The 25,409-nt window shown below is 43.0% G+C and overlaps 1 protein-coding gene across 1 annotated transcript in view; it reads right to left on the bottom strand.

Moving 5' to 3' along the window:
* Positions 1-25,409, bottom strand: part of TSPOAP1 (TSPO associated protein 1) — a 196,261-nt gene that overhangs the window by 6,278 nt on the left and 164,574 nt on the right. The window contains 3 exon segments of the mRNA XM_044285794.1: positions 6,727-6,798; positions 9,469-9,572; positions 15,985-16,023. Of these exon segments, the coding sequence (XP_044141729.1) occupies positions 6,727-6,798; positions 9,469-9,572; positions 15,985-16,023 (215 nt within the window).

Below are 25,409 nucleotides of genomic sequence, written 5' to 3'. Positions count from 1 at the left end.
TACTGCTGCTCTTATATCCAGGTTATGGAACCGTCTTTGCTCCTGACTGCCTGATGGGGATCCAAAGGAAGGGAGGGACACCTCCTGTAGACAGTGGAAGTTAGAAACCACCTTAGGCAAAAAAGAGGGAGAATGTCTCAGTACTATCCCACCATCCTTGATGGACAGGTACGGGGGCCTGCATGAGAAGGCCTGGATTTTCCCCACCCTCCTAGCCGTGGTGATAGCTACTAAGAAAACTGTTTTAAAAGTAAGTATTTTTAGAGATATTTCAGATAAGGGTTCAAAAGGACTGCCTGATAAGGCAGCCAAGACTAAATTCAAGTCCCAAGGGGGGACAGTGGACCTCACTATTGGTTGTTTTCTCTGAGTTCCTCTCACAAATCTCTTAACAAGGTCTACCTCTGCTAATTTTATATCAAGTAAGGCACTCAAAGCTGATCTGTGGACCTTTATAGTGCTGACCCTTAGCCCCTTCTGTAGACCTGACTGGAGGAACTCTAGGACCTTAGTGATTACAAGGGGACCTCTGGTATCACCCCCTGTAAATTTTCTGAAAGACTGCCAGATTCTGTCATAAATCTTAGATGTCACTTTCTTGCGACTATAAAGAATTGTGGAAATTACCGCGTCCGAGAGGCGCTTTCCTTTTAATATCTCCCGCTCAGTCTCCATGCTGCTAACTGAAGTTGTATTGTCCTGGGATGCCATACTGGGCCTTGATGAAGGAGATCCGGGATGTTTGGTAGTAGCCACACGTCTCCTGCTGACATCTTCACTAGGAGAGGGAACCACAATCTCTTGGGCCAGTAAGGTGCAATCAGGATCAGCCTGTGGTTCTCCTGTAGTACCTTTTGCAGCACTTTGGGGATTAATGCAAAGGGAGGGAAGGCATACAAGTTTACTTTTGGCCACGGGTGGGAGAGAGAGTCCACTACGAGTGGGTGATCTGTATAAGCTAGAGAGCCGAACTTCTCTATTTGTCTGTTTTGACGCATGGCGAACAGATCTATTTCTGGAAGGAACCATCTTTGCGCTATCTGATAGAATATTCTTGGGTTTAAGGACCATTCCCCTTCCTTTAAGACATCTCTGCTGAGAAAATCCGCGACTGTGTTGTCTTCTCCCCTTATGTGAACTGCCCCGATATTGACAGTATGCTCCTTTCTGCCCACTGGAAAATTTCTCTTGTGACCCTCGCTAAGGATGGGCTTCTTGTGCCTCCCTGCCTGTTTAGATAGGCCACAGCTGTAGTGTTGTCTGAGAGTATTCTCACTTCTTTCCCACAGATTTCTGAATGAAGGGCCTTCAAGGCTTCCCAAACTGCACTTAACTCCTTCAGGTTGTAAGAGGCTAGGTTTAGATGTCCTTGCCAGCCACCCTGTACTACGGACCTGTCTGTAAAGGCTCCCCAGCCGTTCTTGCTGGCATCTGTGGTAATAGTGACTACATTTGTTTGTTGCCACAGGACGCCTGCGTTTAGATTCTGGCTGATCAACCACCAATTTAAGGAATCTCTTACATATTGAGGGACTTTTACCCTCAGCTCTAGTGAAGCTATGCTCTTGTTCCACTTTCTGAGCATGAAAGACTGAAGGGTTCGTGAGTGAGCCTGAGCCCACTTTACTGCTGGGATAGTTGAGGACATCAGACCCAAGACCTTCAGTATTGACCTGATTGTCACTCTTGATTTGCTGCGGAATAGAGTAAATTCCTGCTTGATAGTCAGAATTTTCTCCTGTGGGAGGAAGGTCCTCCTGAGACCCGAGTCCAGCAGCATTCCTAAAAAGATCTTTCTTTTTTTGGGCCGGAGGTCTGACTTTTCTATATTTATTAGCCACCCCAGATTTGTTAGGCTTTGCTTCACTAATTCTATTTGTTCTAATAGAAGACTCTCTGATGCTGCAGCTATTAGGAAGTCGTCTAAGTAAGCACCACTAATATGCCTTTTAGATGAAGGTCTGCTATCACCTCTGCCATCACTTTGGAGAAGACTCTTGGCGCTGACGCAATGCCGAAAAGAAGGGACTTGGAATTGATAATGGTGTACCACCGAATTTTGTTGTACTGCAAACCTGAGGAATTTCTGATGTTCTCTGCAGATTGGAATATGGTAGTACGCGTCGGTGAGGTCTAGGGTTGCCATAAAGATGTTTTTTTGTAATAGACTTATAGTGGATTTTATGCTCTCCATCTTGAATCGTTTGTAAAGTAGATGTCGGTTCAGTCCTTTTAAGTTTATAATGGCTCTGTATGAGCCGTTTGGTTTTTTGACTAGAAATATAGGAGAATAATAACCTGTTCCCTGTTCCGCTGGGGGAACTGACACTATAGCTTCCTTTTGTAAAAGGATCTTTATCTGATCTAGAATTAATGCTTGAACTGGATAGTTTTTTTTGGTGATGTGGAACACCTCCTGGGGAAGAGAGGAAAATTCCAACTTTAGGCCTGATGAGACTACATCCAACACCCAAGGGGAGTTGGAAATATTCTCCCAGGCTGGGAGGAAGTATTTTAGCCTTCCTCCTACCCTGCATCTGGCGTCATTGTTTTGATGACTTTTGGGAGGAGTCTGAGGGGTTGAATAAAAAACCTCGACCAGGACCTAAGCCACACCGCCCTTCTGGTGTAGTCTGAGAGGGCCGCTGATCTGGCTGCTAGTTTTAGAGAGTCGAGCGAAGCGTCGGCCAAAAATTTTGCCGCCTGTTTAAGAACTGGCAGAGATGCTAAAATATCCTCTCTAGGGGTTCCTGTTACTAGGTGTTCCTCTAGTTGGTTTAACCAGATAGACATGGACCTGGCTGTATAGGTTGAGGCTACGCTAGGTCTAAGGATGGACATGGAAGCCTCCCATGACTTTTTTAGTAGGGCCTCGCTTCTCTTATCCATCGGGTCCTTTAGGAGACCCAAATCCTCAAATGGTAAAACCGATTTTTTTTTTTGCTATGGGGGCATCCACTCTAGGACATTTGTCCCAAAATGGACGCATCTTCCTCTGAAAAGGGATATTTTCTTTTTAGGACCCTAGACAGGCCAAACTGGATGGACAAATGTCTTTTTTCGGCCTTATGTACTAGGTTACTATGTTAGATACGCTCTGTCTCTTTTCCAGATCGGTTCATTCCTTATTAATAATTTTATAATATTAGAGTGGAGGGGAAACACCCTCTTCCTCTTTTCTCCTAAGCCCTTAAACATTAAATCCTGTATAGTTTTGGATTGTTTAGACTCCTCTAAGTTTAGGGTTGCTCTAATGGTCTTCAATAATGCTTCGGTGTCCTCTATGGAACAGAGAGGCTTCCCGGATTAGTCTTCAGAGGAAAGAGGCTCAGACTCCGAGGGGAGCTCCCCTTCATCAAAATCCTCTTCCTGATATTCTGACTCTAAAGTAGCAGACATCTCGGTCATGGAAGTAGAAGGCTTCTGGGACGTGGCAGCTAGTCTTTGATCCACAGCGCTGCTTACTTCCTCTTTAATAAGATTTCTAATATTGTCCAATAAGGAGGGGGACTCTTCCGAGACAATTTTTTCCAAACATTTTGAACAAAGGGGTTTCTTATAACCTGACAGTAAGGCTTTTTTTACAAATGGAACATTTTTTGACTCGCTGAGATTCTGTGGACTTCTGAGCTTCCCTGACCTATAGATATAAGTCAGAAAACTTGTTTAAATAAAAGGGGGCTGTCTAGTCTGTTAAAAAAAAAAGGGAGAGGTACAGTCCCTTATCCAGTGTAAAAAAGGTAAGAATTTTAACCCCTCAGTGATGACAGGCTACCATAGGCATTTTTCATTTCCTCCCAGAGGAGGGTAGCTTACCGGGCTGCCGGTCTTGGATGGATCCGATTGGTCTGCGCATTGCGTCCTCTCCTGATGCCGACATGTTGCAGGCTGAATCTCAGGACTCTGCCGATTCCCGCCGCTTTTTTTAAATTCCTAGCGGAAATGTAGTTTCTTTTCAGCGCCTGTGAGCCTGCGTTCACGTGACATGCGATCCCGCGCCTTCCTCTCGCGATACTGCCTCCACCGAAGGACTTGTGCCTGGGAGACAGGGAGAACCGCACCGCAGTCCCGCGATCCTGCTCCCCCTATTCGACCTGCCGGCGATCTTTCTGAAAGGGATAGAACGAACTCCCACCAGTGAACTCCACATTAGCTCCCATTTTCTCATTATGGGGTATTGAGAGCAGAATGATAGGGCAAACTTGATTTTTTTTGCACAAGGCCATAATATAACAAAATATGAAAAAAGTGATATAGTCTGAAGACTTTCCAAATGCATTGTACATGTTTGCAGACTGGTAATGTAAATAAGTGTTTTCATTCATTGAAAGTAAACAGAAACACATAGGGGGAGATTCATCACAACTGGTGTAAAGGACAACTGCCTTAGTTTCCCATAGCAAGCAATCCGATTCCACCTTTCATTTTCCAAAGAACTCTGAAAAATGAAAGATAGAATCTCATTGGTTTCTAGGGGCAACTAAGCCAGTTCTCCTTTACATCAGTTTTGATAAATCTCCCCCAAAGTGTATTAGAAAGTTGTAGAACTTTTCATTTATATGACTATTAAAATTTATTTACATAAAACTAGAAAACCTCCTAAATGGCATCTGCCCTTCTAAATTAAAGGTTCCCTATACACATTAGATGAAAGATGGACGAACCTGACGATTTCAGCGGGTCCAGCTCACCATCAAATTCATATCGAAGTTTTCTGACTCTCCCATAGTGGCAAATGTAAGGGTATAGAAGGATCAGGTATGAGATGCTGCTCTCACAGGACATAAGCTGCCATCACAGGTGTCTGGCAGTGGCCTAATCCCTTCTCCCAATTGGAAACACTCACCTGTGCATGTGTATGATTTGGGAAGGGGGAGTGGATGGAGGAAAAGCTGTCTGTTGGTTAAGCTTTCTTCCAACAGATATTTAAATAAATGATCACCTTTAGGGATGAGCGAATTTCCTATTTTGAAATTCGTTTTTGCTAAGTTTTGTGGTATTTACTGAATTGCGTTGTGGATTCCGTTACCACGGACCATAACTCAATTCTACGACGGAATGCCTTTCGAGGCATTCTGTCATAATAGAAGTCTATGGCCTGCATAACGGATCCGTCCGGTTTATGTTATGCAGGAGAGAACTCCAGCATATTGGAAAAGGGACGGATCAGTTATGCAGCACATAGACTTCTGTTATGGGGAATAGGAATATCCACGGCACTCCAATTTGAGTAGATGCAATTATTTTTAATAATCAAGTAGGTTCACATCACTTAGTTTTCCATACAATATTGTTTTACATCCAGGAATAGAACAAACATATTAGCCACATTGTTTCCCGGACATTTCGGTCTATCATTAGACCTTTTTTAACGGGGTCTGTAATTAACATATTGCATTTTTAGGTATAAACTGGTATACAACATAGGAAATAGTATTCTTCTCTCACGAGCACCTGGACTACAATAAAGGAGTGCAGATCACATACTTCTACAAATCATAGACTTCTATTATGACGGAGTGCATAAAGGAATGCCTCTAAAGGTATTCTGTTATACATTTAGTCATGGAACTGCGTTATGTTCAATCGATAATGCAATTCAGTAAATACCACAACATGAACCCACACACAAACTTCAAAATATGAAATTCGCTCATCGCTAATCACCTTAACCAGTTGCAGACCACCCATGGACTATATACTGTACATTCTTTGTAAGGACTTTCCCGAGGCTGAGATTGGGCAGCTGCAGGAGTGGGGAGCGGTCATGCCAGTGACAGCTGGGCTCGGCACGGAGAAGGTATAGATGTTTTTTCACCCTCACTTTCTATAACGGTCAAGTATATATACGAGCAGTGTTTTTTTTTAATATTGATTTTGCAGTTAGTGTTTAGAGAGCGCTGTTCCTGTGTAAAGGGGCCTTTTGTTCTTTAATGGGGTTGTCTCACTTCAACAAATAGTATTTCTCATGTACAGAAAGTTAATGCAAGGTAATTACTAATATATTGTGATTGTCCATATTGCTTCCTTTGCTGGCTAAATAAATTTTTTCCATCATAATATAAACTACTCGTTTCCATGGTTATGACCACATTGCGATCCAGCAGTGGTGGTCGTGCTTGCACACTATAGGAAAAAGCTCCGTCCTCACTGGTGGCTGGTAGGGACGATCGAATCGATTTTGGATGAAACATCCAAGGTCGATTCGCATAATACTTCGTTCGAATACTGTATGGAGCAAGCGCTCCATACAGTATTAGAATGTATAGGTTCCGATGAGCCGAAGTTATTACTTTGCGAAGTCTATTCGCTCATCCCTAGTGGCTGGGACTGCGGGAGTGTGCATAGTCCAGCACTTTTTTCTATAGTGTGAAAGCACGACCACTGCTGCTGGATTGCAGGGTGGTCGTAATCATGGGAACAAGCAGTTTATAATATGATTGAAAAATGAACCCAGCCAGCAAAGGAGGCAATATGGACAATCACAATACAATTAATAATTACCTTGTATTAACTTTCGCTACATTATAAATGCCATTTTCCAAGGTGAGACAACCCCTTTAAGTATAAGTATCTCTTTTCTGTTACAATCATCTAAACATACATGTCGTCTGTGTGTTTTTTTAGGTTCTAAAATGATGCTTACAACACACATTTTAGCAACACAAATTACAACAGACACTTTCCAAGTGTTGTATAAGTTGTAATATAGAGAATATAGCTCACATAATAAAATCCATCTTCATCCATTGGTCCATATACTGTGATGACATCTCCCGCAATAAAGCTTAGCTCTGCCTGATAGAAAGTGAAACATAAGAAAACATGAAACTATTCATACAATTTTCTAGATTTTATATTTCAAAAGTATCTGATCCACATATGGAATAAACCACTGTGAATCTCTAGGCCTAATGTAGTACTTTTCCACAACAAATTGAAATAGCCTTTCAACATTAACCACTTTCAGACCATCTACCCCCCTTAACCTCCCCTTCGGAACAAGCCTGATTTTGCTAATTTGTGTCACTTTATGTGGAAATAACCTTGGAATGCTTTTACTTATCCAAGCTTGTTTTCTCGTGACACATTGTACTTCATGTTAGTGGCAAATTTGAGCCAATATATTTAACCTTTATTTATTTAAACAATCCCAAATTCATGAAAAATATTTAAAAAATAGCAATAAATTTATTTTTAATTTCTCAACTTTTTAAGACAGATAGTGACACAAAATAGTTAGTCATTAACATTCCCCACATGTCTACTTATTGTCGGGATAATTCTGTAAATGTCATATTCAATTTTTTAGGACGTTAGAAGGCTTAGAAGTTTATAAACAATTTGTCAATTTAAAAATAAATAAATTCTGAAACAGACAGTTTTAGGGGTTATCCTTTAATTAATATTGATACCCTTTCCTCTTTATAGGTAATCAATATCAGATTGGCGAGGGGCCGACACCTGGGTCCCCCCAGGTCAACTGTTAGAAGGGGCCAGGCACTCTGTAAGCACCATGGCCTGTTCCCAGGCCATGTGGCAACACCATATATATTGGTCAAATGGCCTAGTTGCAGTTCCTTGAATGGGGCAGAGCTGCAATACCAAGCATGGCTGCTATTTGATGTATGGCGCTTACTTGGTAAGTGCCCAGGAGGCTGCCACAGCTTCTAAAAACAGCTGATTAGTGGGGTGCTGGGATTCAGACCTCTGACAATGCGATAACTGATTACCTATCTTCTGGATAGGTTATCAATATTATTTCCCAGATAACCCCTTTAAGAACGAATTCAGTTCTGAAGTTACTTTGAGGAGCTTATATAATAGAAACCACCCATAAATGACTATTTTAGAAACTATACCCTCAAATTATTCAAAGCTGATTTTAAAAACTTTGTTAACCATTTAGGAATTAAAGCCAAGTTTTGTTTGTGCAGAGTTTCCATTTTAATCCCTTTTTCCTGTAACAGAGCAAGGGTTAACAAAATAAACCCTAATATTAATTACCCTAAACCTGCAGTTTACAGAAACACCCCATATGTGGTTGTAAACTGATGTATAGGCATATGGCAGGGCTCAAAAGGGAAGAGTACCATATGGTTTTTGGAGGGCAGATTTTGGTAAAATGGTTTCCAGGTGTCATGCTGTATTTGAAGAGACCCAGAGATACCCCTCAAGTAAAAAAAAACAAAAAAAAAACAACTTTGTAAAATACAACCCTCAAAGAATTCATCGAGGGGCATAGTGAGTGCTTTGACCCCACCAGCCTTTCATAGAATAAAAAAAAAAAAACTTGGCTGTGAAAACGAAAAATAACTTTTCACAAGGGGTAACAGGAGAAAATGCACCCCACATTTGTTACCCATCCCCCCCCCCCCCTGAATCTGGCAACACTCCATGTGTGCTTGTAAACTGCTGTTTGAAAACACAGCAGGGCTCAGAAGGGAAGGAGCGGCTTCTCCATTTTCTAAAATGGAATTTTGCAGAAATGGTTTTTAAGAGCTTTTAAGAGCTGTGCGAGAGCTCTTTTTGCAGGACAAGCTATGGTTTTAATTTCGCTTTTTCATCGCTTTTCATAAAAAAAAAATTGTGATGTGGCCAAAAATTGCAATTCTAGTTCTAGGAGTGGGTTTTTTTTTGGGGGGGGGGGGGGATTTATACAATTATTAAGATAACAATGTATATTGTTTTTTTTTTTCATATTTTAGTATTTTCACATTATGAAATCACTTTTTATTAACTTTGTATTACCACATACTAACATCCATAACATTTTTATTTTTCTGCCAATGTAGGTGAAGAAAAACTGAAGGATAACAATCTACATCTCGTAGCAACCAATCAGTGAAAAATGCATTGCATCTGGATGTACCGTATTCTGTTTTTCACACAAGCCCCATTCACTTCTATGGAGCCAGAGCTGCGTGAAAAACACACATTATAGATCATGCTGCAATTTTTCCTGAACACAAAATGATGCGTGAAAAACTGGAAGAAAATTAGTCCTTAAGGGTGATCTAGTGCCTTTGCTATACAAAATCAGATTCTGCCATTCCACAAGATAAATGTCTAATTTGGCCAAATATTGTCCATAAAGCTCTGTTAAGCAGAGTATCTTTCACTTGAGAACTTTTACAGTATATGTGTTAAACATTATTCTTCAGCCCTCATTATCTAAGTTTTCTCTTTTGAACCTTCCTTATCAGTTTCATTTAACCTGGCTACAGATGATCTTTAACAGTTCTAACTTTGATGTTCATTATTATATTTTGATTCAAACCTCCCTATTTACCTCACAAATGCCCATTTCTGGAGCCACAGTATGTGAGCAGGTGTCCCATTGCCATATCCCATGCAGACATGTTGGCACATCATTGTACTATCCGTATGCAGGCATCGATGTGCAGGCACAGAATGTAACCCTAGGTGATCTGCTTGATTAATTGCACCACCACAAACACAACGTACCTCAACATCAAGGTTGGGAGAACTTTCTTTTGGATTATAATCAAATATAGCCACCATTGATATGGAGTTGCTTAGATCCGATCTACTGGTCTTTAGCCGTATCCCTAATAGTAACAGACAAATTCATCAATTAATATTTGGCAAAGAAAAAAAAAAAAAAAAAAAGAGAAAAAATAACACACCCAAAATATGTATATTGCAAATGATTCATTTAGGAACCTAATTTCACCTGCACTAAATGTTCTTAGATTATGTAAATGTAATGCAAAGGTGCACGATTTATTGGTTTCTGTGCTCCCTGGTCCCTAGTATTTCTGCACACAAAGTTACAATACATCCCTCATTGGATAAAGTAATCGGTCCTTATACAGAATACTATAGCAGCATGTAGAATTCTTCAGAGGATGTCTATCCTATAGGGTCTTGAAGCCCCTCCCATTGCAGGATCATCTAGAATTCACACAGGAACGCACTAATACATTGTGTGGGGTATCGCTATGGTTAAACACCTCCTACACGATTCCGAGCCGAGGTGGCTTTCTAGAAAAGCCTTGATCGCTAAATATTCTTTAAAGGGGTTACCCAATACTATAGAAATGTCCCCCATATGCCGGGCCCTCATAGTAAATATACTTACCCTGCTCCGCTCCTGGTCCACGCAACGTGGCTGCTGCTACTCCCCGTGCGTGGATAAAAAAATATCTGGTGTCAGGGGCGAGCAGCCAATGGCAGGAGGTGACGGGGACGAGCCTCCCTAGCGTTACCCTGCTGTCTTTATGTCAGGTGTACAAGAGGTGGACAGGGAGTTGTTTCTGAATACTTTGGATAAAATATTGGAACTGGGATTTTGTTAATATAATTAGAAAATCAATAAACTTTTAAAAAAAAAAAAGCATGATTTATTGCAGAACACCTTACATTTACTCAGAAATTGTTTCGTTTAGCACAACCATGGTCAAAGTCTCTGTTGCAACCTGCTGATGACAATCTAAGCTCCGCGGCCACTTCTGTCTGAGAATATCCTGCTTGAAGCCTTGCAATAGTGAGGTACTGTTGACCAATTGTTAGGTGTTGTCATGGTCTCATATCAAACTGTGAACACCATGATGAGGAGGACTGTTTAAATACCAATTCTAATTAAACCAGGACATTTATTGGGCAATTATGGATGAAACACCTATTGTGAATTTTGCCGTTAAGCTCCTTGTTACAGAACTTGCTGTTGTGCAAAAAGTACTAAAACATTGAACAGTTGGACATGTGCATTAAAAAGTTTAGAGAAGGTCACATTAAGTTAATCTGTAAAGGTTAGAGTGCATTTTAGGTTCATTCTGAAATTTCACCCACAAGCCAAATATCCCTAATTTTTTGTGAGTATTGTAGAATAAGGTTAAGAGATTAGGTGATAAATGAGCAATCTTAGCAAAAGATAGTAGGAGTAAAGGTCCCTTTACACAGGACAATATTACAGCAGATAGATGGGCAGGAAGCGTTCAGTAGCGGAGGAGACTGCTGCATTTACATCCACCGATCTCCTCCAGAGTGTGGGGAGGGGCGATCACTAATGGCATCACTCTTCCCCATACTGACTTGTTGTTTGCCGGCAGGAGATAGTGTTTACACAGCGCGATCTGCTGCCGGTAAACTATCATCTTTGTGTGCGCACAATGAACGCTCGATAGCGATATCTGTACAATTCTCAGTCTGTGTAAAGGGCCCTTAACCACTTCAAGCCCCGCTAGCTGAAACCCCCTTAATGACCAGAGCACTTTTTTACACTTCTGCACTACACTACTTTCACCGTTTATTGCTCGGTCATGCAACTTACCACCCAAATGAATTTTACCTCCTTTTCTTCTCACTAATAGAGCTTTCATTTGGTGGTATTTCATTGCTGCTTGACATTTTTAATTTTTTTGTTATTAATCGAAATTTAAGGTGTTTTTTTTTGCAAAAAAATGACATTTTTCACTTTCAGCTGTAAAATTTTGCAAAAAAAAGCGACATCCATATATAAATTTTTCGCTAAATTTATTGTTCTACAGGTCTTTGATAAAAAAAAAAAATGTTTGGGCAAAAAAAACAAAAAAAAGGTTTGGGTAAAAGTTATAGCGTTTACAAACAATGGTACAAAAATGTGAATTTCCGCTTTTTGAAGCAGCTCTGACTTTCTGAGCACCTGTCATGTTTCCTGAGGTTCTACAATGCCCAAACAGTACAAACACCCCACAAATGACCCCATTTCGGAAAGTAGACACCCTAAGGTATTCGCTGATGGGCATAGTGAGTTCATAGAACTTTTTATTTTTTGTCACAAGTTAGCGGAAAATGCTTTTTTTTTTTTTTTCTTACAAAGTCTCATATTCCACTAACTTGCGACAAAAAAATAAAAGTTCTAGGAACTCGCCATGCCCCTCATGGAATACCTTGGGGTGTCTTCTTTCCAAAATGGAGTCACTTGTGGCGTAGTTATACTGCCCTGGCAATTTAGGGGCCCATATGTGTGAGAAGTACTTTGCACTCAAAATGTGTAAAAAATGACCGGCGAAATCCGAAAGGTGCACTTTAGAATATGTGCCCCTTTGCCCACCTAGGCTGCAATAAAGTGTCACACATCTGGTATCGCCGTACTCAGGAGAAGTTGGGGAATGTGTTTTGGGGTGTCATTTTACATATACCCATGCTGGGTGAGAGAAATATCTTGGCAAAAGACAACTTTTCCAATTTTTTTATACAAAGTTGGCATTTGACCAAGATATTTCTCTCACCCAGCATGGGTATATGTAAAATGACACCCCAAAACACATTCCCCAACTTCTCCTGAGTACGGCGATACCAGATGTGTCACACTTTTTGCAGCCAAGGTGGGCAAAGGGGCACATATTCCAAAGTGCACCTTTCAGATTTCGCAGGCCATTTTTTACACATTTTGATTGCAAAGTACTGCTCACACATTTGGGCCCCTACATTGCCAGGGCAGTATAACTATGCCGCAACTGACCCCATTTTGGAAAGAAGACACCCCAAGGTATTCCGTGAGGGGCATGGCGAGTTCCTAGAATTTTTATTTTTTTGGCACAAGTTAGCGGAAATAGATTTTTTTTTTGTATTTTCTCACAAAGTCTCCCTTTCCGCTAACTTGGGACAAAAATTTCAATCTTTCATGGACTCAATATGCCCCTCACGGAATACCTTGGGGTGTCTTCTTTCCGAAATGGGGTCACATGTGGGGTATTTATACTGCCCTGGCATTTTAGGGGCCCTAAAGCGTGAGAAGAAGTCTGGAATATAAAGGTCTAAAAAATTTTACGCATTTGGATTCCGTGAGGGGTATGGTGAGTTCATGCGAGATTTTATTTTTTGAAACAAGTTAGTGGAATATGAGACTTTGTAAGAAAAACCAAAATCAAAAACAAACAAAAAATTTCCGCTAAGGCTACTTTCACACTAGCGTTCGTCGGTCCGCTCGTGAGCTCCGTTTGAAGGGGCTCACGTGCGGACCCGAACGCAGCCGTCCAGCCCTGATGCAGTCTGAATGGAGCGGATCCGCTCAGACTGCATCAGTCTGGCGGCGTTCAGCCTCCGCTCCGCTCGGACAGGCGGACAGCTGAACGCTGCTTGCAGCGTTCGGGTGTCCGCCTGGCCGTGCGGAGGCGTGCGGATCCATCCAGACTTACAATGTAAGTCAATGGGGACGGATCCGTTTGAAGATGCCACAATATGGCTCAATCTTCAGGCGGATCCGTCCCCCATTGACTTTACATTGAAAGTCTGGACGGATGCGTACGAGGCTATTTTCACACTTAGCTGTTATATGCTAAAAATAATGCAGACGGATCCGTTCTGAACGGAGCCTCCGTCTGCATTATTATGATCGGATCCGTTCAGAACGGATCCGATTGAACGCTAGTGTGAAAGTAGCCTAACTTGTGCCCCAAAAAATGTCTGAATGGAGCCTTACAGGGGGTGATCAATGACAGAGGGGTGATCACCCATATAGACTCCCTGATCACCTCCGTCATTGATCACCCCCCTGTAAGGCTCCATTCAGACGTCCGTATGATTTTTTTACGGATCCACGGATACATGGATCGGATCCGCAAAACACATGCGGACGTCTGAATGGAGCCTTACGGGGGGGTGATCAATGACAGAGGGGTGATCACCCATATAGACTCCCTGATCACCCCCCTGTAAGACTCCATTCAGACGTCCGTATGATTTTTTACGGATCCACGGATACATGGATCGGATCCGCAAAACACATGCGGACGTCTGAATGGAGCTTTACAGGGGGGTGATCAATGACAGGGGGGTGATCAGGGAGTCTATATGGGTGATCACCCCCCTGTCATTGATCACCCCCCTGTAAGGCTCCATTCAGAGGTCCGCATGTGTTTTGCGGATCCGATCCATGTATCAGTGGATCCGTAAAAATCATACGGACGTCTGAATGGAGCCTTACAGGGGGGGTGATCAATGACGGAGGTGATCAGGGAGTCTATATGGGTGATCACCCCCCTGTCATTGATCACCCCCCTGTAAGGCTCCATTCAGAGGTCCGCATGTGTTTTGCGGATCCGATCCATGTATCAGTGGATCCGTAAAAATCATACGGACGTTTGAATGGAGCCTGACAGGGGGGTGATCAATGACAGGGAAGTGATCAGGAAGACTATATGCGTGATCACCCCCTTGTCATTGATCACCCCCCTGTAAGGCTCCATTCAGACGTCCGTATGCGTTTTGCGGATCCGATCCATGTATCCGTGGATCCGTAAAAATCATACGGACCTCTGAATGGAGCCTTACAGGGGGGTGATCAATGACAGGGGGGTGATCAATGACAGGGGGGTGATTAGGGAGTCTATATGGGGTGATCAGTGGTTCATAAAGGGTTAATAAGTGACAGGGGGGGGGGGTGTAGTGTGGTGTAGTGTGGTGTGGTGTGGTGTTTGGTGCTACTTTACACAGCTACCTGTGTCCTCTGGTGGTCGATCCTAACCAAAGGGACCACCAGAGGACCAGGTAGCAGGTATATTAGACACTTATCAAAAAAGCGTCTAATATACCTGTTAGGGGTTAAAAAAATCACATCTCCAGCCTGCCAGCGAACGATCGCCGCTGGCAGGCTGGAGATCCACTCGCTTACCTTCCGTTCCTGTGTGTGCGCGTTCACAGGAAATCTCGCGTCTCGCGAGATGACGCGTATATGCGTGACTGTGCGCAGCGCTGCCACCTCCGGACCGCACATCTGCGTTAGGCGGTCTGGAGGTGGTAAAAGGGGTTGTCTAACTTCAGCAAATAGCACTTATTATGTAAAGAAAGTTAACACAAGTCACTTACTAATGTATTGTGATTGTGCATATTGCTTCCTTTGCTGGCTGGATCCATGGAAAAGATCAGTGTATAATGTGATGGGAAAATGAATCTAGCCAGCAAAGGAAGCAATATGGATTGCAGCTCCCTGTCATAAAGGTTGGGTGCCAGCTATGTGATTCTCCAGCCACCACCCGTCTCCTGTATTAATGGTTTAGTTATCTTCACTGTGCCCCCCGCCGCGTAATAAAAACCATTGGTGGTGCAGTGCGCCCCCCAGTATTAAATTAGTGGTAGTGGCCACAGTGTCCCCTCTCCCCCTCTTCATTGGTGGTGCAGTGGCAGTTCTGATCGGAGCCCCAGCAGTGTAATCCTGGGGCTCCAATCTGTTACCATGGCAGCCAGGACGCTACTGAAGCCCTAAATATGGAGATTGATCCAGATCCCGCGCGGCGTGCAAACAAGCGAGTGCTGACCAGCTACTTCCGCTACTGAAGCCCTGGCTGCCATGGTAAGCTCCTTGCTGCTGTGTGCACAAAGCACAGGGCAGCAGGGAGAGTGTAAGATTTCACCCTAATAGAGCTCTATTAGGGAGATCAGGACAAGGGATCAAAACATCCCAGGTTCTAGCCCCTAAGGGGGGAAATAGTTAAAAAAAAAATATATAAAAAAAGTAAAAATAAATAAAATATTAAGCATAAATTACCCCCTTTCCCAATTTTACATATAAAATATAGAAACAATAAATAAACATAATCGCCATGTCCGAAAAGTGCAAACTATTAAAATTAATATATATATATATATATATATATATATATATATATATATATATATATCTATCTATCTATCTATCTCTCTCTCTATCTTATCTGCAGGATTCGCCATTTTTTAGTTACCCTTTTCCCCTAAAAAATAGAATAGGACTGTTCGATTATGGGCCAAACGCTCCATAAAATGCGGAATGCACGCTGCTTTTTTGGTGTTTTATTTCTTTTGTGTGGTATCAAAATCGAATAAAAAGTTTTGGTATTGTGACAACCCTACTTCTAACTAGTCATTATGATGATGATGCTATAGGTTCTATGGCCACGTGGCACTCAGCCACAAGGTGGCTGCATCCCAGCCACAGCACAGCCGCTTTGTATGGGTGCACTATAAAGCTTCTAGGTATTTTATAGTTTGACTGCTATTTACCTGCAGCATTATTCTCTTCCGGAGCAGAGGAACGTTGCACTGAGAAAATAAAAGAGAAAAAAAAGGCAGTGAACTTATTGTTAGGTGAAATATGATGAATAAAAGAGAAAGTGTCGCTATATCAGGTCTTCTTGAATTTAGAGCATGCTCTAGTATTCTGTAGTAGAGCTATGTGGGATATATCCACTTATCATGAACAGGTTCTCTGTCACAAATAGCCATTCCATTACATCTGATGCTTACTATTAAGTTCATTTATACAGCTATATATTTTTTGGGTCTATTAGTTTCTGTAAAAGAAAAAAAAGGCTAGGTGCCTGAGCTCTAAAGCAAGAATCATATTTCTGTTAGCTAACGTGCTGTTAAAGATGCCCACACATATTAGATGGGCATAGAGAGTAGAACCGCTGACCACCTAATATACACTCACCTAAAGAATTATTAGGAACACCATACTAATAAGGTGTTGGACCCCCTTTTGCCTTCAGAACTGCCTTAATTCTACGTGGCATTGATTCAACAAGGTGCTGATAGCATTCTTTAGAAATGTTGGCCCATATTGATAGGATAGCATCTTGCAGTTGATGGAGATTTGAGGGATGCACATCCAGGGCACGAAGCTCCCGTTCCACCACATCCCAAAGATGCTCTATTGGGTTGAGATCCGGTGACTGTGGGGCCATTTTAGTACAGTGAACTCATTGTCATGTTCAAGAAACCAATTTGAAATGATTCGAGCTTTGTGACATGGTGCATTATCCTGCTGGAAGTAGCCATCAGAGGATGGGTACATGGTGGTCATGAAGGGATGGACATGGTCAGAAACAATGCTCAGGTAGCCCGTGGCATTTAAACGATGGCCAATTGGCACTAAGGGGCCTAAAGTGTGCCCAGAAAACATCCCCCACACCATTACACCACCACCACCAGCCTGCACAGTGGTAACAAGGCATGATGGATACATGTTCTCATTCTGTTTACGCCAAATTCGGACTCTACCATTTGAATGTCTCAACAGAAATCGAGACTCCTCAGACCAGGCAACATTTTTCCAGTCTTCAACAGTCCAATTTTGGTGAGCTTGTGCAAATTGTAGCCTCTTTTTCCTATTTTGTAGTGGAGATGAGTGGTACCCGGTGGGGTCTTCTGCTGTTGTAGCCCACCTTTCTTTCCCATTCTGACATTCAGTTTGGAGTTCAGGAGATTGTCTTGACCAGTACCACAACCCTACATGCATTGAAGCAACTGCCATGTGATTGGTTGACTAGATAATCGCATCAATGAGAAATAGAACAGGTGTTCCTAATAATTCTTTAGGTGAGTGTATATGGGTGTATCCCACTCTCCCTGGATGGCCGAATTTGGGGAAAAGAAGGGTAAGACATGTTGGATTTGAATATGTCACATCCATCTGTACTCAAGGTAGATAAGCTGGCATCAGAGGTGCCTGCCAGCGACTTATCCCCCGCTCAGAACACATGCATGCTTAGCTAAGCAGCTATTTAAGGTAAATGGCCACCTAGATATAACCCAAAACCAATGGGGTCATTTATCAAACTGGTGTAAAGTAGAACTGGCTTAGTTGCCCATAGCAACTAGTCAGATTCCACCTTTCATTTTTGACCGTTCCTTTGGGAGATTAAAGGTGGAATCTGATTGGTTGCTATGGGCAACTAATCCAGTTCTACTTTACAGCGGTTTGATAAATGACCCCACAAGTCTCCACAAAGTTTTATTTTGTCAGACACATACTCTGCAAAAATCAGCTCCACAATTATTCTGCTCCATAGCCAAGAAGTGGAGACTGCGCATCACTAGAGGCAAGACTGAACATGCACAGCACAAGGAAGCACAGACCTTTTTTGGAGCGCCGGGGTTTTGGAGGAGGAGTAGCGAAACGGCTTGAAGGAGCTAGAGGAAGAGGAGGAGGAGGGGGAGGAGAAGGAGGAGGAACAGAGAAAGCTCCGATTTCTTTAAGACAAAAAAAAAAGAAGCAGCACAAACAGAAGCAGTAGAGAGTAAGCAGAAATCCTCCAGAAAAAGCAGCATACAGGCAGCAAACAAGCACAGCTTAGAAAGCACTTGGCAATAAAAATGTCACAACAGAATTAAACATACATTTTATTGTTTTAATAATAAGTTTTTACCTTCCTGACCAGGCCTAAACCTGACATGGGTGACTTTAAATCAGATCATTTTTATTGGTATTTATATTTTTAAAAAAAACACACACACACTTTCCAATAAAGGTACATTAGTAAGATTACAACACTTAAACATCATGCTTATACACCATACACAGTTGATATAATGTTGACCTTAGACTTAAATTCCTCCACTGTCGAGGGAGCTGTCTGGATCCAGTGCAAAGCTATCAGTTTCCTGGCTACATATAGCCACCCACCTATGGCCACCTGGGCCATTGTCCCAACGTCTGTCACATAGCCCAAAATGCACACCTTGGGATCTCGAAGGATCTGAATTGAGAAGGCTTTCTGTATTATATACAATGTCTCCCTCCAGAATGAGTCCAGCACCGTACAGCACCATAGCATAAGCAGTAAGTCTGTGGGTTCCACCAGACATCTAGGACATTTTGCATCATGTCTAAGAACTATCCAGATTAAGAATACAGGAGTTTTGTACACTCTATGAACATTAAACCCTACTACTCCTGCAAAATATCTCCCAGGTCCTGTTCCCATTTGCTAGTGAGACTCCAGAAACTTATTCAGCAGCATTTGATATACCATAGAGATCATTCCCCTTCTCTCTTCCCCAGAGACTATTAAATGCAAAGTATTGTACGCATATCTTATTTGCAAATATTGATAGAAACTTTGGAGAGGAATATGATAGGTCTCTTGAAAGCTAGTAAAGGATCACAAAAATCCTGTATCAAGAAGATGTCCTATCCTTGTCACTCCCCCTTTCCTTCTAGTCCCTAAACCCAGTCAGAGAGACAAACTCCGTTATAGAGGGGTTAGTCCATATTGCAGCATACTACGTAATCCCTGTGACATCTTTCAATAGTTTGACATTCTTCCAAACCAAATGCATCATCCGCAGTAAGGGATCCCCAGTACCATCCCCAACCCATCCACCTCCAGAATTGTCACTAGATCCTGACTGCTCTTATGATATCTAAGCACCTGACTAGTCATATCATTAATCTCCAGATCTACCATCCCTTAACATGTTGACTCTGAGCCTCCAGGTAATACAATCAGAGATTGGGTAGCGCAAGTCCTCCAGCTTTATTCTAGGCTGTCCTTTACGGCTCATCAAGTCCCAGAACATTCAGTTGATTTTGTGAAACCTGTCCTAGGGCAACCAGACCGCGGCGTTATGGAGAATATATAGAAGCTGGGGCATCATTACCATCTTAAGAAGGTTCGGTCTACCCACTACAGATAGAAACAGTTTGCACCAAGCCTTGACATTAGTGCGAAACCTGGCCAGCAACTGATTAAGATTCAAGTCTTTTAAGTCTGAAAACCTAGGCAATATATTAATTCCCAGGTTTTTAAAACTTTCTACACAGTGATATTTTTGTCCAGTATAACATGCTATTTAGGGTGGCCATCCATAAGCATCAAAGTGGATTTGTGCCAATTAAGTCAGCCCATAAACTTGTTAACACTTTAGGTGTTCTACCGGAATTAAAGCAAAATGGAGCTGAAATTTAAAAATGTACATTTTTTCAGATTTTCCATTTTAATCAATTTTTCCACAGCAAGGGTTAACAGCAAAGCATACCTCAATATTTACTACCCTGATTCTGCAGTTTACAAAAATACCCCATATGTGGTCATATACTGCTGTATGCATATAAAGCAGGGCTCAGAAGGGAAGAAGTGCCATATGGTTGTTGGAGGGCAGATTCTGCTGGAATGGTTTTTGGGCACTATGTCACATCTTATCACAGAAGTGCAGATAAAACATCTCAAAATAGATACTACTCACTACATGTAGAGTTGCTAAAAATAATAATAACACATTTCTAATGATAAAGACTAGTTAAGAATGAAGAAACACCCTTGACAGGCAACTTTTTCTGATACTCCTCAAATAATGGTGTGCTTGTCACCCACAATAGTAAGTGTGTTGGACCAAGCTCCAGAGAGAAGATTAAAATAGAAGAATCGGCTAAATATAGGATATTGTTAAAGGGGTTACCCAAAACTATAAACTGGCCCCCATATGCCGGGCCCCTCACAGGGAATATACTTAAAGGGGTTGTCCAGGTTCAGAGCTGAACCCGGACATACCCTTCTTTTCATCCAGGCAGCCCCCAGATGTTGGAATCAGAGTATCTCATGCTCCGATGCGCTTTGAATTGGGATGCAGGATTGGGCCTTGATACAATAGATCCTCCCAGGAAGGTAGAATCCATGGGGGGGCTATCGCTAGGTCTAGGAGGAAGGAGTACCAAGCTCCTATGTTCTCCTTCCCCTTTATGTAGACTGCCGACAGGGATAGAGGTTTCTGTTCTGCTAGCTTAAAAATCTGGTGACAGAGTATTGCCAGAGAAGGTACCCTTGTTCCACCTTGATGGTTGATGTATGCAACTGTTGTCAAGTTGTCAGAGTATAGAATTATCTTCTTGTGGGATACGTCCGGAACTATCGCTTTTAACGCCATCTCTACTGCCTTTAGTTCTTTTAAGTTTGAGGTGGCTTTCCTGGTATTCAAATCCCACCTCCCTTGCCAACCTTTGTTCTCCAAGTGAGCCCCCCATCCCCATGGGCTGGCATCCGTCATTATTATCGGATGCTGAAAAGACCAGGGTACCCCTGCTGAAAGATTCTCTGCCACTGTCCACCAAAGAAGAGACATTCTTGCTTCCGCGGATAAATGGAAGGACCGGTCTAAAGACTGATTGCAGCCGTCCCATTGGTGCAGGATGCATGACTGTAGCTTCCTTGTATGGGCCTGTGCATATAGGACCGCCGGAATTGTTGCTGTCAGGTGGCCCAGTACTGCCATTGCCCTTCTGAACCAGCAGAGGTAGGACCTGAAAAGATCCCAAACATGCTCCCTGATGGAGATTATCTTGGTGGACGGGAGGAAGGTTTTCTCTACTCGGGAGTCTAATAGGATGCCTAAAAAAAACACAAGTCTGAGATGGTGACAGGCTTATCCTTAGGTTTTGGGTCTTGGGGCTTAAAAAGGAAACCGCCTGACTTTTTAGGAAATTTATCCTTTTCCCTTCTATCATACTGTCTACCCCTTTGTTTTTTGTTCTGGTATCTACGAAAAAAGGGGGGACGCTGGGGAACCGGAAAGCCCTTTTTTTAAATCGGAGGCTTTTTCAAGTATGTCGACAAGGGACGACCCAAAAAGCCTGTCACCCTCACAGGGGATGGAGTACAATCTAGCCTATGAGCCCTGATCCGCTTTCCAGGATTTCAGCCAGATAGCTCTCCTAGCCGCATTGGACATGGCGGATGATCTGGCTGAAAACCTAATCATTTCCGTGGAGGCATCTGCTAAAAAGTCGGCAGCCTTAAAAAGGGTAGGAAGGGAGGCCAAAACTTCTTCTCTTGGCTTTTTCTCACTGAGACGCTGTTCTAACTGTTCCAGCCAGATATGTAGTGATCTAGAAACCCATGATGCCGCAACAGCAGGTCTCAAGCAGGTAGAGGACGATTCCCACGCCTTCTTTAAATAAAAATCCGCTTTCTTGTCAAGAGGGTCAGACAGGCTACCCAAGTCATCAAACGGTAGAGCAGACTTCTTGGCGATCTTTGCAACCGGAGCGTCTACCGTAGGGGCCTTGTCCCAACTAGCTGCTACTTTCTCGTCAAAGGGATACTTCCTTTTAACTGAGTTTGCGATAAAAAACTTCCTATCAGGATTTTTCCATTCCTTCTTAATTAACATTCTTGTGAATGGTGAAAACACTCTGCTTCCTGGGGCCTAACCCCTGAAAAGCTATATCTGCTGTAGACTTAGCCTGTTTCACATCTTCTAGTTGCATGGTTGCTCTGACAGCTTTAAGAAGGTTTTGGGTGTCCTCAGGCGAAAAATAGGAACCCCCCGCTTCCTCTTCCGCTGACGATGTAGCATCGTTAGAGAGTAACTGGCCTGCTTCTCTTTCCTCCACGTCTGAGTGGTCCATATCCGAATCCCTAACGTCCAGGGACTTTTCCGGAGACCTAGGGCGGCTTTTACTTAAAGATTTTAAAGAGGCCTTGACCTCAGATCTTATTAGGGACCTCATATTTTTGGAGAGGCTTTGGGATTCCTCCGCCACCAACTTATCAATACACGGGGTGCATAACTGTTTAGAATAGGAGGATGCCAGGGCGACTTTACATCCCGCACACTCCTTATGTTTCGTTTTCGAAGTCTATTTTTGGGGGGTCTTTGCCACCTAAACAAACCAAGCAAACAACACCCCATTAATAAAGAAAAAGATCCATCTCACCACTGATCTTTGTCCCCACTCCTCAAGACTGGTACCGGACTAGCGGGCCTTGAGGGTTCCAGGGGTTCGGCGCGTCCATCTACCGGCTCCGACATTTTGCAGGAGAATGAACCACTTCAGCACAACACTGTGTGCTACATCAGCTGGCTGGATTCCCCCCACCACCACATTTATATTTTAAAAGACGCGCCTAGGCCACTCCGGCGCTGCTTCCTACTTCTGGGTCCAAGCCCCGGCCCCCCTGCGTCGGAGGCGCGCGCATGTGCAGACGCCCCCAGGAAGCCGGGCAACTTAGATGCCGAAGCAAGAGGGAAGCCGCCTGAACACGGCCATAGCGGCTCCCTCAGAGCAGCGCCGGAATGCGGGGGAGAAAACAGACTGGAGGTAGCAGCCTCGGAGAGCCTTCAACCACCTGGGGGAGGCCACCTACCGGATTAGAACCTGGGCTTCCCCCTAGCTGCCGGTGAGAACCATCTTAAGAGCTTCCCAGGGACTTCCTATCCGGAGGACAGGAAACCTGAACTTGTGCTAGGTGGGGGTGTGAACCTTTTATCTTCTCAGGTTTCCTGTCCCGGATGGGAGGTCCCTGGTCGCATGGGGTGCTGTCATGGGTGAGGGGAAAAGGAGAGCATGAACTGCTCCGATGCTCCTGTCAGGGGGGCTGCCGGGGTGAAAATGGAGGGATGTCCGGGTTCAGCTCTGAACCTGGACAACCCCTTTAACCCGCTCCCTGCCCCGCTCCTGGTCCCCGCACCGCCGCTGCTGCTTCACCTGCAATGCTAGGAAGGCTCGTCCCTGTCCCTTCCTGCCATTGGCTGCTCCCCCCCCCCCCCAACACCAGATGCTTCCATTTTTGCACGGGGAGAAGAGGCAGGGACCAGGAGCGACACAGGGAGCGGGGAGCCAGGTAAGTATAATCCCTGTGAGGGGCCTGGCCCTATGGGGGAGCAGTTTATAGTATTGGATAACCCCTAGTAATGTGCATGCCCAAAAATATAGGATATTGTTAAGAGCTAGTAGAGAATGCGCATGCCTCATATACTGGGCTTTGGAAGCAGTGGCAAAAAGGAGGCTGATGTGTGCGTCCTACCTTTCTGCTCACTACTTACTCTAAGAGACCTGATGCAATCACCAAAAACAGTCTACCATTGTAGACCTATCCTATATGCCAGATAATGCATATTAATAATGCACAATGCAGCTAGCTGCTACTAATTATATACACTCAACGGGTTTCAACAAACATTGCATCATCAGGAGCGTCTAGGAAGTAGTGGTACTGAGATATACACGTGGAGTGGCGCATTTTTATTATATATTATATCAGGGTGCATAGATTTTTCAGTCTCAGCCATAGTCAAAAATACGCACGCACTTCCAGAAGGTAAAGGAACAGAGTGTTAATAAGGAGGCGGAGTCAGTATCAGCCACCTGTTTATTAACGAACAGTCGGTAAGTACAGAGGAGGCAGTACTTAATATGTTTAAGTTGTAGGCGGAGATTAGATGGAATAGTTGTCGGCTGCTTGATTGTCTGGCCAACAGCTAACTAAGAAGATGTAAGGCCATCTTACATGGGTATTCTCATCTTAAACTTTTAGGGCATATCCACAATTGCTTTACTGTTTTTGGAACTCCCATAGATGTGAATGGAAAGAGATGTACATATATTGGCTTTCACAGTGACTATGGCACCAAGCAGGACAGGGTGTGTGTGTGTGTGTGGGGGGGGGGGGGGGGGGGGGGGGTCAGAGGACCCCTGTTTTGGAGACAGGGGCGCAGCCCAGAGGAAGGAAGTTGCATCTATCAGACATTTATGGCATATCCTGTGGTATTTCAGTTTTTATTTTTAACATATTCATTTACAGTATATCATAGGAAATCATACCATTTTCTAATTGACATGTACTTAAAATTCTGCCTACATACTTTTCTTATATCAGGCAGTTGACCCCTATAAGCAGTAGAATGTTGTAGAGGGAAGTGCCAGGTAGGCAGGCATGCATGCATATCTATATCTCTCTCTCTCTCTCTCAAAAAAATAAAAATAAAAATAAAAATAAAATAATATATATATATATATATATATATATATATATATATATATATATATATATATATATATATACACACACACACACACACACACACACACACACACACACACACACACACACAGGTATATGCAGAGGGAAGTGTATTAAATATTCCCTATCAACTCTTATACAGGCCCACGTTTAGCCTGTAGGCCATGGCTTGCATTGTTAGGTTTAGAACAGCTGTTACAAGGCCAGCAGCCATGTTGGGGGTAATTGATTTAAGGCTGCATAGAGAGTCTGCCTAGTACCTGGGAAACAGCCAAACTGCTTCCCTGCAGGTAGTTAGCACAGAGATGCTAACAAGGATGGGCCCGTTTGCATGTCACCTCTACATTCATCAGCCCTTTTACCCCTGCCACAGCCCCAGTATTCCTGCTGCTGAACCCCTGTAGCCCCAGCCTTAACCACTGCATAACCATTACCCCGACACTGCATTGCCCTGATCACCCCCTTAAGTCACTAACCCTTCCTGTATTCAGTGCCATATTGTATTTAACCCTTTATACCCTGTAGGGACAGCGTGTAGATAGGTTGGGTTGGGTGCTGTTATTTACGTGTGTGTATGCAAGTGTGCTATTTAGGTAGATTTGGGGAGGAATTGTGTAAGATATTGTATTTTGTAGTGTTGTTGATATATATGTTACTGTGTGCGACTATAAGTATATAGGTTTATATGTCCATTGATATAAATATGTATACTTATAGCAATAATTTTAGACATAGACTGTAGACGTGTAATTGTTTTAATAAATTCCTTTTATTATTCAAGCCGTGATAGTAGTAATATGGCGCATGCAGTTCAGGGAATTAGGTAATGCAACAGAGTTATTTAGTATTTATAGTATAAATAGGCAGAGTCATCAATAGACTACTCGCCTATTTATAATTATTAAT

Source organism: Bufo gargarizans, chromosome 3, assembly GCF_014858855.1.
Source record: "Bufo gargarizans isolate SCDJY-AF-19 chromosome 3, ASM1485885v1, whole genome shotgun sequence".
NCBI classification, from domain to species: domain Eukaryota; kingdom Metazoa; phylum Chordata; class Amphibia; order Anura; family Bufonidae; genus Bufo; species Bufo gargarizans.
The sequence above is the reverse complement of the archived record's forward strand: the minus strand, read 5'-3'. Positions and strand labels throughout refer to the sequence as shown.